A 15,117-nucleotide genomic window follows, 5' to 3' on the forward strand; every position below is an offset into this window, starting at 1 on the left:
CTTTTTCCCGCCCTAGAGTGGGCTGGCCTAGACACCAACGTGGCCGGCCACGCCCTCGGAGGCAGGCGGGGGCGGGTTCACGCCCACCCTGAAGACGGATAAAAGGAGCGGAAGCCAAGAAAGCATCCTCTTGTTCCTGTGCTCTGAAGCTGCACCTCCCCGCTGCACGTGAGCTCGAGACGGAACGAAGAGCAATTTTGAGCGTTGTAATCTTTCTTTTTGTCTTACAGATATCCCGTCTAAGAATGCCGAAGAAGGTCGGAAAGCGGGTCGGTACCGAGGAGATGCTCCACATACTCATGAAGGAGATAGCCGATCTAAAGAGAAAGGTTGAGGCTAAGGACGGGGAGGGAGGACCGAAACGGCCTTTACAGGGAACAATTCCCGGTGGAAAGAGCAAGAGGCCCAGAAGGGGAGCACTTGGGGGGGAGACCCCGGTTCCCGAAGCGCCACGAGAGGAGCCAACCCCGGCGCCAAAGGAGGGGAATCCAATCCCTGTGGTGGTCACCCCTGCGAACAGGGAGGATATGCCCCCCGAGTTAGCGGCGCAATTGGCAGCGTGGTTGGGAAACGATAGCGAGGGTGCCACGGCTGACGACGCCCGGGCAGTGTTGAGGCAACTGCGGGAATCTAGGGAGGCTGCGAAGACTCCATCTCCTGTTCCCCCGCAGGTCCCGGCGGTTGGAAGTACAGCAGGCCCAAGTTCGGCGACAAGCGTGGGGTCTACTTCAGGTAAGCGGCCATTGCCGATTGCGGGGGGGGAGTCTGCACCTTCTCGAAAGGAGAAGATTGCCCAGCACGTCCCACTAGAAGTCAAGGAATTGATTTGGGCGGATAAATATGTAAACATGTTTTCATTGCTTACCGACCATTACGAGATCGAGCATGTAAAGAGTCAAAAGGAGCTCATGCATCCGAGTGTTTGGCGCGCAAAAATGGCCGCCTTTAAGGTCGACGAGACCATTGGTACTTGGGGCAGAGCGTGGGGAATTTTTACTTCCATCATGGGGGAGCGCAGACCTGAGTTGTTGACCGAGTTACCCATTTATCAGTCACGTATTATGGAGTATTCTGTGGCATATGGGGGCAATCAGTGGTTCTGCTATGATAACCTGTTTAGAAAAGCTAAAGAACACAACCCGTTGTTGTCTTGGGATTGTTACGACTCTGTGTCTTGGCAAAAAATGGAGAGTACAGGGATGTTGAAGGTGCCATTAGTAGGGAGTAACGGGGGGGAATCCTCCCGCCAAAACTCTGGGACGCCCTTTCGGACGGGTACAGGTAACGAGTTCCACACGAAGCCGAGTGGCAACACAGGTAAAAGGGGGATCTGTTGGAATTTTAACAGGGGCAAATGTACCAGGCCCCAGGGGTCATGCAAATTCAGACATGAGTGTGGGGGGTGCGGGCAGCCATCCCATCCTGAGTCCATGTGCAGAGCCAAAACGGGTGATAACGGTGGTAAGGGAGGCGCCAAACAGGTCTAATATAGTCCGAGGGGCGCCTTTACCGACCCCGATTGATACCATGGCAATGATTCCTTGGCTCAGCGAATACCCAGATCATGCTTCCGCTGGGGTGTTACGGAACGGGTTTTCATATGGTTTCCGCATCCCAGTGGGGGATTTTCAGGGGGTACCGGACTGTAAGAATCAAATGTCGGTCTTACAGCACACGGCAGTGGTGCAGGTGAAGATTGGGAAAGAGGTGACTCAAGGTCGTGTCGCCGGTCCATTCGATTTGCCACCAGTTGCTAATTTTGTGTGTTCTCCTCTAGGGGTGGTCCCCAAGAAGGACCCGGGTGAGTTTCGGCTGATACACAATTTATCAGCCCCACGTGGTCTTTCCGTGAATGACGCAATAGACCCGGAAGTATGTTCAGTGCGGTACGCATCTTTCGATGAGGCCGTTGCCATGTTGAATCGCCTGGGGCCCGGGACGCTGATGGCCAAATCGGACATCGAGTCAGCGTTCCGGTTGCTCCCGGTACACCCAGACGATCAGCGTCTCCTTGGTTTTCAGTTTCAGGGTCGCTATTACATGGATAAATGTATGCCAATGGGATGCTCGATTTCATGTGCCTATTTCGAGAAATTCAGTTGTTTTCTGCAGTGGGTATTCACGAGGAAGACAGGTTTTCAACATGTTATGCACTATCTCGATGACTTTCTGTTTCTGGGGGCAGCCGGGGATTCTGAGTGTGGACAGGCCTTACATGAATTTTGTGTCCTAATGAATCAATTCGGTGTGCCATTGGCGCCAGATAAGACGGTGGGCCCCTCGACCTTGATCGAGTTTCTGGGGATCGAGCTCGACTCGGTGGAAGGTTGTTTTCGATTACCTAAAGAAAAGGTGTTAAAATTCAGGTTATCCCTTGAGACATGTATTCGTGCAACGAAAGTTAATCTGCATCAATTGCAACAGGTGGTGGGTCAGTTGAATTTTGCCCTGAGAGTAATGCCGATGGCGCGCCCCTTTTCCCGCTCGATCGCACAGTCCATGGTCGGCTTGAAGGAAGGACATCATCGTACGAGACTCTCGGCAGAGGTTCGCCAGGACATGCGCATTTGGATTGCATTCCTGGCGGATTTCAATGGTCGAATTGTCTGGAATAAACCAGCAGTGTCTTCCGAGGAGTTGGGCCTATGGACAGACTCGGCGGGGAGTATGGGTTTTGGCGCCATATTGGGTACACAATGGTCGGCTCAAAAATGGCCGTCATGGTGGCATGAGTGCGGGTTGACGAGTAACATTGCTTTTCTCGAACTGTTCCCTATTCTGGTGGCCTTGAAAACATGGCCAGAGGGGTTTAGGGATCACTCTGTGGTGTTCTGGTCTGATAACATGACCGTGGTTGAGTGTATCAATAGTCAGGCAGCACGTTGCAAATTGATTCTGAGACTGCTCAAAGAAATTGTGTTGTTGTGCATGCAACTGAATGTACTGTTTAGGGCGCGACACGTGCCGGGGGTGATGAACCAAGCGGCTGATGCGCTCTCTCGTTTCCGTATGCAGGCCTTCTGGGGTTTTCTGCCCACAGCGGACCCGGTGGCGGCACCCTTTCCCGAAGCTCTCTGGTCTCTCGGTGCCCCGAACTACAAGACCTCGTGGGAGAGAGTTTAGCACCCAGGACGAGGAAGGCATATGAAGGGGCGTTCCGTTCCTATTGGGCCTTTTTGGGTACTGCCGGGAGGGAGCTTTGGGGTCTGGAAGAGTGTGTAGTGAGATTCCTGCTCTCTTTACGTCACGCAGGCAAGTCAGTAGCTACGGCCCAGAGGCATCGGGCCGCCATTTCCTTCATGGCAAGGGCTCATGGGATCCAGGACCCGACAGCGTCTTTCGTTGTGCAAAAAGCGCTACGTGGGTGGCAACGCCTTGAGGGTCGCAGAGTAGACGATAGGCACCCGATAGGTCTGGATAGGTTGGCCCTGTTATTATCCGTGCTACCGGTAACATGTTCATCCCAGTACGAAGCAGTGTTGTTCCGAGCCGCATTTGCGTTAGCATTCCATGGGGCTATGCGGGTAAGCGAATTAGTGGCAAGGAACAAGCAGGATACGATGGGGGGACTGTGCCGGGAACACATTCAGGTCAGGGAGGAGACAATGACGGTCTCGTTTGTCAGGTCCAAATCCGATCAGGATGCAATCGGGGACTGCGTAATCATCCAGAGGATCCCCGGGTCTGCCATGTGCCCTGTGGGGTGCGTAGAGGAATATTTAGCACAGAGGGTGGCAGCATGGGGGGGGACCTTGTTAAGACACGCTGACGCCACCCCACTGACGAGGTTTCAGTTTCAGCGGGTGCTTGCGATGTCGATTTCTGCCGCGGGCTTGAACCCCGGCGACTTTGGGACCCATTCCTTTCGGATAGGGGCTGCTACGGAAGCTACAGCCAGGGGTCTGAACGTTGAACAAGTAAAACGTGTGGGGCGTTGGTCCTCGAACTGTTATAAGAGGTATGTGCGGTTGCACATGTTGTGAAGCTGTAATGATGTACTCACGCTTCTTGTTTTTGTTTGGTTTTCAGTTGCGCAAGCCTACGAGGCGGGGCGGACTGTCCAGTCGACCCGACACCGGGGGGCCAGCGGTCAGACATTGCCGGCTGTGAAAAAGGAGGTGTGGGTCGTGGGCCACTCATACGTGAGGCGTGCCGCGGACGTATTCAAAGCAGGTGACATGATTCACGTGGCTGGGGAATACGGGTACAGTGTGTCCTTCTACGGAAAGGGCGGGCTCTGTATTGACCAGTTTCGATCATTTTTCGAGGGTTTGTTAGGGCGGACAAGGTCACCGCCGTCTGTAGTCATAGTACATCTTGGGGGCAATGATTTGGTGACCACTGGTAGACGACTTCTTCTTGAGGCGATGCTTTCCACGGTGAGTTGGTTGGCGAGAAGAGTTCCAGGGTGCACAATTGCATGGTCCCATATGATCCCACGGAAAGTGTGGCGGGGGGCTATTTCTGTTTCTGCGCTGAATCATTCAGTAAGGAAAATTAATAATAAAATGAGTAGATTGTTTCGTTCAAGTACACTGCATTCTGTTTCGCATGGTTGTATTAAAGGGGACAGTATGTATTTGGGGGACGGTGTTCATTTGTCCCGGGTGGGGAACGAATTACTCATAGGAGACTTCATAGCATGGTTAAGGAGTTTACAGCATGACCTTTAGGTAGGAGTGTTTTGTGGGGGGTCCGGATAGCCGGTCAACTATCCGGCCTGTGGCGGTAAGGTCATGATCGGTGAGCAGTAATTGGAAGATCCCTATGAGGGGGCGTCACCCATTACGGATGGGAGCGTGCGGGGGAGGTGGCCAATTGGCCCCTCAACGGGGAGGCGGTCCTGTCTAAGGAGAGGCCGCCGGAAGGAAAGGAAAGGTGGTCAAGGCCCCTTCCTGGATAGGAGGGGCTACGGCCCCTCCTGGGGAATTTCCCGGGGCCAGGACATCTGCGACGGCAGATGGGTAAGTTGTGTGGGGTGCGGGAGGGGGTTTACGCTACCTTTTAGACACCTCACACGAGTCCTCGAACGACCGTTAAATGGCGTCGAGTTTATTGGGGCCCCCGTCAAGTACAAAGGGAAATTGGTAGATGCACTTGAGGTACGCCTCTGTGCGGTCGCTCCTCTCACAAGTGAGGGGGGTATTTCTGGTTTAGGGATCTGACACCGGTTACGACCTTGCCGTTGGCCCTTAACGTTAGGATGTACAATTTCAAGTCAAATGTTTTGTAGGATGTTAGTTCGGCTAGGAGAACCTTTGTATTAGAGATCTGTTAAGGTTAGCCAACATCGTAATGTGGAAATGAAATTGTACATTATATGAAACTGTTATTTTAATGTTTTCTTTTGTTTCATATTTTAATAAATACGGCCGGGAAGGGTGACTCCCTTCCCGCCTTCCAAAAGTTCAAGAACTGTTTCCGGTTTCCCAATTCTTGGGGATTGTGTTGAGAGGGGGTGGCGGGTATCTCGGCCATATGGAAAGGGGCGACCAATCGGTCCCCCCGAACGTATGGTGGAGTACCACGATCCCCCCGGGAAGCCATCTTGGGCGGGAGGCGAGTCTCGGCTGGTATGCCCGAAGCGGCGTAGGCGGGGCGCGCCTTTTTCCCGCCCTAGAGTGGGCTGGCCTAGACACCAACGCGGCCGGCCACGCCCTCGGAGGCAGGCGGGGGCGGGTTCACGCCCACCCTGAAGACGGATAAAAGGAGCGGAAGCCAAGAAAGCATCCTCTTGTTCCTGTGCTCTGAAGCTGCACCTCCCCGCTGCACGTGAGCTCGAGACAGAACGAAGAGCAATTTTGACCCACCCACCAGCCCCTGAGGACAGCGATTCGTGGTAGATACAGTTGATATAGTATCTTTTGTTTTCTCTGTTTTCTTACAGGTTGTGATGATTGTCGTGAAATTTCTTAACGATGCAATAAAGATTGGTTATTTTCAGTATGTTTTGCAAATAAAGTAATTTTGAATAAGGATTGATCAGTATTTACGCTTGATAATAAATGTTGTTTTGCTTTGTAAATCTTAGTAACTTAGGTAGAACTGTCGTATTTATTTTGGTCGGGCGGTAAGGTCATGATCGGTGAGCAGTAATTGGAAGATCCCTATGAGGGGGCGTCACCCATTACGGATGGGAGCGCGCGGGGGAGGTGGCCAATTGGCCCCTCAACGGGGAGGCGGTCCTGTCTAAGGAGAGGCCGCCGGAAGGAAAGGAAAGGTGGTCAAGGCCCCTTCCTGGATAGGAGGGGCTACGGCCCCTCCTGGGGAATTTCCCGGGGCCAGGACATCTGCGACGGCAGATGGGTAAGTTGTGTGGGGTGCGGGAGGGGGTTTACGCTACCTTTTAGACACCTCACACGAGTCCTCGAACGACCGTTAAATGGCGTCGAGTTTATTGGGGCCCCCGTCAAGTACAAAGGGAAATTGGTAGATGCACTTGAGGTACGCCTCTGTGCGGTCGCTCCTCTCACAAGTGAGGGGGGTATTTCTGGTTTAGGGATCTGACACCGGTTACGACCTTGCCGTTGGCCCTTAACGTTAGGATGTACAATTTCAAGTCAAATGTTTTGTAGGATGTTAGTTCGGCTAGGAGAACCTTTGTATTAGAGATCTGTTAAGGTTAGCCAACATCGTAATGTGGAAATGAAATTGTACATTATATGAAACTGTTATTTTAATGTTTTCTTTTGTTTCATATTTTAATAAATACGGCCGGGAAGGGTGACTCCCTTCCCGCCTTCCAAAAGTTCAAGAACTGTTTCCGGTTTCCCAATTCTTGGGGATTGTGTTGAGAGGGGGTGGCGGGTATCTCGGCCATATTATTTATTTATAACATTTGTATAGCGCGGCTGTCGCCTTACTGGCATCCTGGCGCTGAGGTATCTCCGGAAGGGGGAAGCACGGGGGCAGCAGATAAGTGGCTAGGAGGTTAACATTTAGGAAACATCCAGGTTTTGGCCAGTTTCCTGAAAGGGAGGAGTTCTTTCGTTTGACGGATGTCTAGGGGCAAGCTGTTCCATAGTTTAGCAGCCGCAACTCTGAAAGATCTGCCTCCGGTCCTAACTTTTTTGAATCTCAGTACTTTTACAAGGCAAGCCGTTGTAGAGCGAAGGGCTCTGGTTGGGATGTACCAGTCAAACATGGCTTGTAGAGAGCTGGGCCCAAGTCCCTGCAGGGCTTTGAAAACCAGACAGAGGGACTTGAAGGCCCTTCGTTGTTTCAACGGGAGCCAGTGTAGTTCGGCCATCGCCGCTGTGGCTGATGCTCTCCTAGGCCAACCAAGGGCTAATTTAGCAGCGGCAGATTGTACTCTTTGGAGTCTGTCTAACAGCATGGCTGGAGACTCGAGTAGCAGCGCATTGCAATAGTCAAGGCGGCTAACAATAGTACACCTGACTATTAAAGCCCGGGCCTGTAAGGGAAGTAATGGCAGGATCTTACATAGGGAACGAATGAGGGCCGAGGACGTGGATACTGTTTTCGCAACCTGGGCTTCCAAGCAGAGTTTATTGTCCATCATAATACCCAGATTGCGGACAGTGGTGACCGGTTGGGGTTTTTCCGAGGATTCAGGGGGCCAAAAATCCACTGGGAAAGGGTGAGGGATCCGACTTCCGGCACAGAACAGAACCTCGGTTTTGGAGGTGTTAAACTGTAGTGAGTTGTTGTGTAGCCAGCCAGCTGTGTCTCGTAAACAGTCATGAAAGGATTCCAAAGGGATCGATTCCTCACCCTCCCAAGAGAGGATGAGTTGAGTGTCGTCAGCGTAATTGATCGCCTCTAGCCTATGAGATTTTATCAACGTGATCAGTGGTTTGAGATATACGTTAAATAAATTTGGGCTTATTGACGAGCCTTGAGGCACCCCGTGAGACACTGGGGAGAAAGCCGATTGAAACGGAGGAATAGACACAGCCTGCTTCCTATCCCGCAGGAAGGAGCGGAACCAATGCAGGGCATTGCCACCTACCCCGGCCTCCCTCAGTCTCTCCAACAGAATCCCATGATTAACCGTATCGAATGCGGCAGACAGGTCCAGCAGAATCAGAGCTACTGCCTGACCCCTGTCTGCACTCATTCGAAGGCCCTCCATGGAGGTGAGTAGGTTTGTTTCGGTGCCATGGGCTGGGCGGAAACCAAATTGTATTTCGTCCAGGAAATGGTACTGCTCCAAATGTTTGGAGAGACATGAGCTCACCCAACGCTCAGCAATTTTTGCAGGGAATGGTAGCAGGGAGATGGGTCTGTAATTCGGTAGACACTCAGGATTTAGGGAGAGTTTTTTTTAGCAATGGCGAAACAAGGGCCTGCTTCCAAGAAGCAGGGACTGAGCCGCTACGCAGAGATTGGTTGCAGATCCTGCAGAGAGTGGGGAAGAGTTCCTCTCCAGAGGCCTTCCAGATTTTGTGGGGGATAGGGTCCAGAGGAGATCCAGATGAAATACCGCGAGCCAGTTTGTCGAAGTCTGCCTCAGTAATAGGGGGGAGCTCCAGCAGACAATCCGCAAGTTGCCAACCTGGATTCTCAACTCCGATGTCTATAGTACCTTCCCCAGAGCAAGGGGGCCGACCAGTGTGGGGGAGGTGTTCAGGTTACGAATGATGGTGCTATTTTATCGTTAAAAAACATGGTAGTTATCTCCCCGTAGGCCATCAATTCCACCGACTACACCCTGCTGGGAGACCTCAACTTCCACCTCGACAATCAACTGGACCCCAACACCACATGCCTCCTAGACAACCTCCACAACATTGGACTCTGCCAGATCGTGACCGAGCCCACGCACTCAGCAGGACACACCCTCGACCCCCTCTTCACTACAGGAAACTCCATCACCTTCAGCCACACCACCGAACTCCCATGGACCGACCATTGTTGCGTCCACTTCACCTTCAGAACACCCACCATCCACAGACACCAGCACCTGCTTCCACAAAGAAACTGGACCAAAATCACCGATGACCAGCTCATCTCCTCACTCAACTACTCCACCCCAACCATCGCGGAAAACGACGACCCCAACACCGCAGCCCGAACCCTGCATAGATGGATCTCGGACAGCACCAACACCATAGCCCCCCTCAAGAAAAACAACAATACCCGTACCAAGAAAGCCAGATGGTTTACCACCGAACTTCGAGAGTCCAGGCGCACATGCCGCCGCCTCGAAAAGGCCTAGAGAAACACCAACTCCACAGAAGCCCACAACAACTTTAGGGCCGCCACCAACGCTCACCATCAACTCATCAGAGAAACGAGGAAAAAAGCGATTGAAGACAGAATCTCCACCCACACACACAACAGCAAGGAACTCTTCAGCATCATCAAGGAGTTCGCCCAACCCACCAGCGAGTCTACCGACATCCCTCCCTCACAAGACCTCTGCGACAAACTCAGCACCTTTTTCACCACAAAATCAAGAGCATCTACGACAACTTCGACGAAGACAACCAACACACTGAACCCTCACCAACCACCCCGACACCCGGAAACCAGCGATTAATGACTGGACAGCCCTCACCACCAAAGACACACTGAAGACAATGAAGTCAATCCACTCAGGGGCCCCCACGGACCCCTGCCCCCACCACATCTTCAACAGAGCCGCTGACATCATCGAACCCATGCTCTGCCACACCATCAACCGCTCCCTGGCGACGCCTCGTTCCCCGACGACTGTAAACACACCGAGGTCAACCCCCTCCTGAAGAAACCCTAAGCGGACCCCACCGACCTCAAAAACTACAGACCCATCTACCTGCTCCCTTTCCCAGCGAAAGTCATCGAGAAAGCCATCAACAGCCAACTCGCCACATTCATTGAAGAACATAACATCCTCGACTCCTCCCAATCCGGCTTCAGAAAAAAACCACAGTACGGAAACCGCCCTCCTCGCCGCAACAGACGACATCCGCACCCTACTGGACAAAGGAGAAAAAATAGCCCTCATCCTCCTAGACCTATCAGCGGCGTTCGACACAGTCTCCCACCGCACCCTAATACACAGACTCTACGACGCAGGAATCCAGGACAAGGCCCTCGACTGGATCTGCTCCTTCCTCTCGGGCAGAAGGCAATGGGTCAGACTCCCCCCTTTCCTCTCAGACCCCACACCTACCACCTGCGGAGTCCCCCAGGGCTCCTCCCTCAGCCCGACGCTCTTCAACGTCTACATGGCTCCACTTGCCCCCATCGTCAGAACCTCAACATCGTGTCATACGCAGACGACACCCAGCTTATCCTCTCCCTATCCAACGAGCCCAACACCGCCAGACGCAACTTTCGAGAAGGCATGGAAGCCGTCGCCAAATGGATGAAAAACAGCTGCCTACAACTAAACACCAACAAAACAGAAGTACTCATCATGGGCCCAAACCCCGACGCCTGGAGCGACACCTGGTGGCCCACCGCCCTCGGAAACCCACCAACCCCCACAGACCACGCACGCAACCTGGGAATCATCCTGGACTCCGAGCTCAAAATGGACCGCCAGATCAACTCTGTCTCATCTTCCTGCTTCCACACCCTCCGCCTCATTCGTAAGACCTTCAAATTGATCCCCCTCGAACACCGAAATACAGTCACTAACGCCCTAGTCACCAGCAGACTCGACTACGGCAATGCACTCTACGCCGGAATAAACAAAAACCTCATCTGCAAGCTACAGAACATCCAGAACGCCGCCTCAAGACTAGTCCTCAACCTGCCAAAACACTGCCACATCTCCCAGCACCTGCGCACACTCCACTGGCTCCCCGTCGAGGCGAGAATCACCTTTAAGATGCTCACCCACGCACACATGGCCCTCCACGGCACCGGACCAGCATACCTGAACAGCCGGCTCAAATTCCACGCACCCCAAAGGACCCTACGATCAGCCCAGCTCTCCTACGCCGAGGTCCCCTGCACCAGAAAGACCAGATCGGGAGGCCTCTCCTTCTCCTTCCTCGCGGCCAAAGCATGGAACGCCCTTCCGCTCCAACTCAGACAGACAACATTGCTCCCCATCTTCGCAAGAAACCTCAAAACCTGGCTCTTCGACAGACTCCCTCCTTGATGGAATGGAACCTGCACCCCCACCCCCACCCCTAGCGCCTTGAGACCCTTAAGGGTGAGTAGTTGCGCTATAACAAACTCCTGATTGATTGATTGAAAACATTATAGGTTATCCATTTTTAAGTGCCGCAAACACCAAAGTTGAGTTTGGGCAAAAATGACATGTTAAAAGCAGTCTTGGCTTGGCACACAGGGCTGTGTTTAAACTGACCTCAGGATTCAGCAGTGCACACATGCAAGTGCAGAAAAAGGCTGCTGGCCTCTAAACTGCCATGCCCCCGGGTACTGGGGGCTTCTAGGTAGTTTCAATCCCCGTCCCCTATTATATACCAGGGGTATATAGGGGAGGTCATGCCAATCACAGTGGTACCCCACCATCCCATTGTGTACCCTAGTGTATGTAGGCATGTTAACTATATTCTAATGTGTTTCTTTCACCATAGCAGAGCCCAGGGCCAGTCAGAGTCAGTTGCCACCAGTATCAGTCAGCAAAAGGTTGGGGGGTGCCCAGGGCACAGGATGACTTTGCAACAACAACTAAAAAGCCTATCTTCCACATGCATAGAAAAGAAAAAAAATATACAAACAGACACTTTTCACATTGAATTTTAAACATTGAAATCCCAAAAGCGTATGGCCTCTGACCATGCTAACTTAATAAAATAGGCAAAGCATATCTGTTGCTTGAATACAAGGGTACATGCGGTCGCAATATTAATACGACAATGCAAATATACCTTATGTGCATGTATTGTGGATACAAGAAGATGATATATGCATTATAGTTACATAATAAAAACATCCACATCTATAGGTGGAAACTACAGAGTGAATATAAAATCCCTAAGCATTAATAGTCACACATCACACGATTCTTTTTTCTAATTGTGATCAATGTGCTGCATTAAATGCATTTTAGCACACCACCTTACAATCCAAGCCTATTAAAGTTTGCTTTTAGCAATCCAGATACTTCTGCAAAGAAAAACGTTAGTATGCACACACAGATCAAAAGCACATAATGAATGCACTTTTCTATATATTCAGTGCACCATCTTTCAATTGTTAACATTGCATCACACAAGTTTATACGGTCAAAAACAAAATATATATGAGGCCTAGCCAAACGCATACAGGTGGCGCCAAATTAAGCTGCTCCAATAGATCGGGAGCACGCTACACTTTGAGGGAGTACTTGGCTTGAATAGTGTTGTATTTACTCTGATCTTATGTGGGAAGTGTTTTGTGTCCCTGGGGATTGACCAGTGGGGTGCTCTTCTCGTGTCTTGGGTCATAGCACTTAGTAGTGTGATTGAACTCACAGAAAAAGTGGGCTAGCTCATGATTTTAAGGCAGCCATCTCCTGATAAATAAAAAAAACTACAAGTTCCAGCATGCAAAGCGTTGTTGCACAACAAGCTAGGAATCGAATCTGCCGTGGCACATGACATGGGCCCAATTGGTCCAGTTGAATAGAACTCCAGGGTGTAGAACTGAAATCGTCAACTTACAAAAAGTAAATATACCAGAGGGCTTTGTGTAGCTAAGCTAGAACCCCCTCTGTGCTCGATAGTATACACAGAGCTCAGAGAAAGCTGCTATTGTCTGGCCGCCTGAGATGGATCCTGTGACCCGCCACATGTCCATCCACGGAGCGTCCACGCTGGACAGTAACACAAAAACAGAGCCGGGGGCGGAGCCTGCGTGTACACACTGGCTGGACTACACCACCCCCATCCCTAACTCTTTCACATCTTCAAGTCACTCTGTGCAGAGGGAGTGACTTGACTGGATCCTGTGAATGAGGAGCTGTGCCGGCCAAGTTCCTTTCTTGTCCCGTGTTTGACACCAACAAAAACGAGACGCTGTCAGAGCCGCTGCTCATTGCCAGCCCTGCTCCCTCCCCGCCATGGCCACCCTCTTGGCGCTCTGCAAGAAGGTCTGGTGCATTAAGAAATACCTGATTCTGATCGGGACCCCGCTGCTCCTCCTGCCAATCATCTTTGCACTTCCACCCAAGGTATTGTGCCCAAGTTTATTGACATTATTACATTTTCAGATGAAGGTCAGAAAGCTGCCCTATATTAGACGTCAGCAGGTTGATCTTTCCTGTGACTTTTCATTGCCTTATGGGTCCTGTAGTCCTCGTGTTATAATAGGAGAAAAGAAAAAAGTTGCCAGAATGCTTATGTAACTAGGGCTGAATAAACTACTCGCGCATGACTTGGAAATGGAACAACTTAGATATGATTGAGAAAGGGTGTTAGTGTGGGGGGAGGAGGCGGAGGTGTATTGCTTAAATACATTAAATTAACCCATGCTGTCGCTGCTTAATATATATCAGTTCGTCCTCCCTGGTATCTCTCAATGGTGCATGCTTTCTCCGGGGGGAGTTGGTGCTGGTGTTTGTGGCAGGTAATCTGCTCTTGGGGAGGGGGGGCGGGGGGTTTGCACAACTGGCGGTTGTACATAAAGCAGACATTCGAGACTTTTTATCCCGACTGTCCTTCTTTTCCACCGGGCAGCAGCACCGCGCATTTTGGAGAGTTAAAGAAACGTTTCGCCGCTGTTTTTAAATTGCACTTCAGGCGCGAGTCGGTGCGGCCGGCTGATTTGCTCCAGGTGCGCTCAGGGCACGCGACTACTCTCGGTGACAGGGGCCAGGTTGGACTTGTTCTTTTATTTATTTTATGCGTTTTTATATAGCGCGGACTTTACCCGGCGTCAGAGCGCTTCACAATAGGAACAGTAATGGTACATGAGGAGAACTTCAAGTGAGCATGTTACAAAAGCAAACGTTAGGTTCCATGAGGAAATGGTGACAATTGTGCATGTATCAAGAGCAAGCAAAACACAAGAGGTAGCAAACGGCACGTTACAAGAGGAAAAAGTGACCTGTGTGCATGTTACTAGAGCGTACAAAGTACAAGTAGAGGTACAATACTGCAACAAATGGCAGACACTCAAAACACAAAAACAAACGTTACGTAATGAGGCAATGGTGGCAATTGTGCATGTATCAAAAGCAAACAAAATCCTTTAAACTTTCATTTAGTATAAGCTGCTACAGCAATTTTGAAAAATGCCAGTTATGTAGCTTTGTGTTATTTTTGCCCTCATTCGAGTTGGTTTGTTTAAGAAAAAATACATGCCGCTGGTGCATGTCTCGATGAAACCGTGTTAGTGTCTCCGTCAGGGGCGCAGCTTCCTTTGGCGCAACTGGTGTATTGGCACACTCTTTTGAGCCGTATTGTGCCCCACTGCCCTCCCAAAGGCTGACTTCAGCTCTTTTTTCCAGTAAAGCGGCGGATCAACGTTGTTAAGGGGGAAGTTGGATTGAAATGCTAATTGTGTATTTTTCCAGTGCCGCTGACTAATTATAGAGTGAAAATAACTGGACTGTGAGTCGAATAAACTTGGTCTTGTTTCTCGCAAGGTGAGATGACGTAATCTCAGTCCGAAATACCACACTTCACGTCCAGAATTCTGTATAGACATGAGGCCGATATGACCATCACAATAAAGATAAACAATCATATAAATGACATTCAATTAAACATATAATCCATAAATTAATACTAAATATTACTTAATTTAACTTTAACTCTTTTCCAGAGGAAATAGATACTTTATTTGTTAATTTATGTAACTGTTTATAGAGCGCACTGATGCCCAAATGTAGGGTGTCCTGGCGCTAGACTGCAGCTGTAGGACATATGACAGAGGGACAGTATAGGATGCTATTCGAAAAGCAAAGGTTTCAGCTTTCTTTAAAATGAGAGAAATGGATCTCCTGGCTGGTAGAAATGGGCAGACACGGCCAATAGCCTGGCTACTAAATCTGCGAGGAACCACTAATTGTATGCTTGCCAAAGCCTTCAGTTATCAGCTTCACCTAACAATGGTTACAAGAATTTATTTCTGTTAGGAGTGAACAGAACAGGGCACGTAAATACAATTTGAAACGTTACATCTGGGTTTCTGGATGCACAGATATATTGCTAAAGCTAGGCAGCTTCACACTTCCACCATGTTAGTAACAACATCACCCCGAATCAC

The 15,117-nt window shown here is 50.5% G+C and overlaps 1 protein-coding gene across 1 annotated transcript in view; it reads left to right on the plus strand.

Moving 5' to 3' along the window:
• Positions 1–12,808: 12,808 nt before the first annotated feature.
• The window catches only part of SLC13A3 (solute carrier family 13 member 3), a 348,426-nt gene continuing 346,117 nt past the window's right edge, over positions 12,809–15,117 (plus strand). The window contains exon 1 of the mRNA XM_086932535.1: positions 12,809–13,078. Coding sequence (XP_086788661.1) covers positions 12,968–13,078 — 111 coding nt within the window. The 5' untranslated portion in view covers positions 12,809–12,967. The remainder of the gene's footprint in view (positions 13,079–15,117) is intronic.

The sequence above is a fragment of the Lissotriton vulgaris genome, chromosome 7, assembly GCF_964263255.1.
Source record: "Lissotriton vulgaris chromosome 7, aLisVul1.2, whole genome shotgun sequence".
Lineage (NCBI taxonomy): Eukaryota > Metazoa > Chordata > Amphibia > Caudata > Salamandridae > Lissotriton > Lissotriton vulgaris.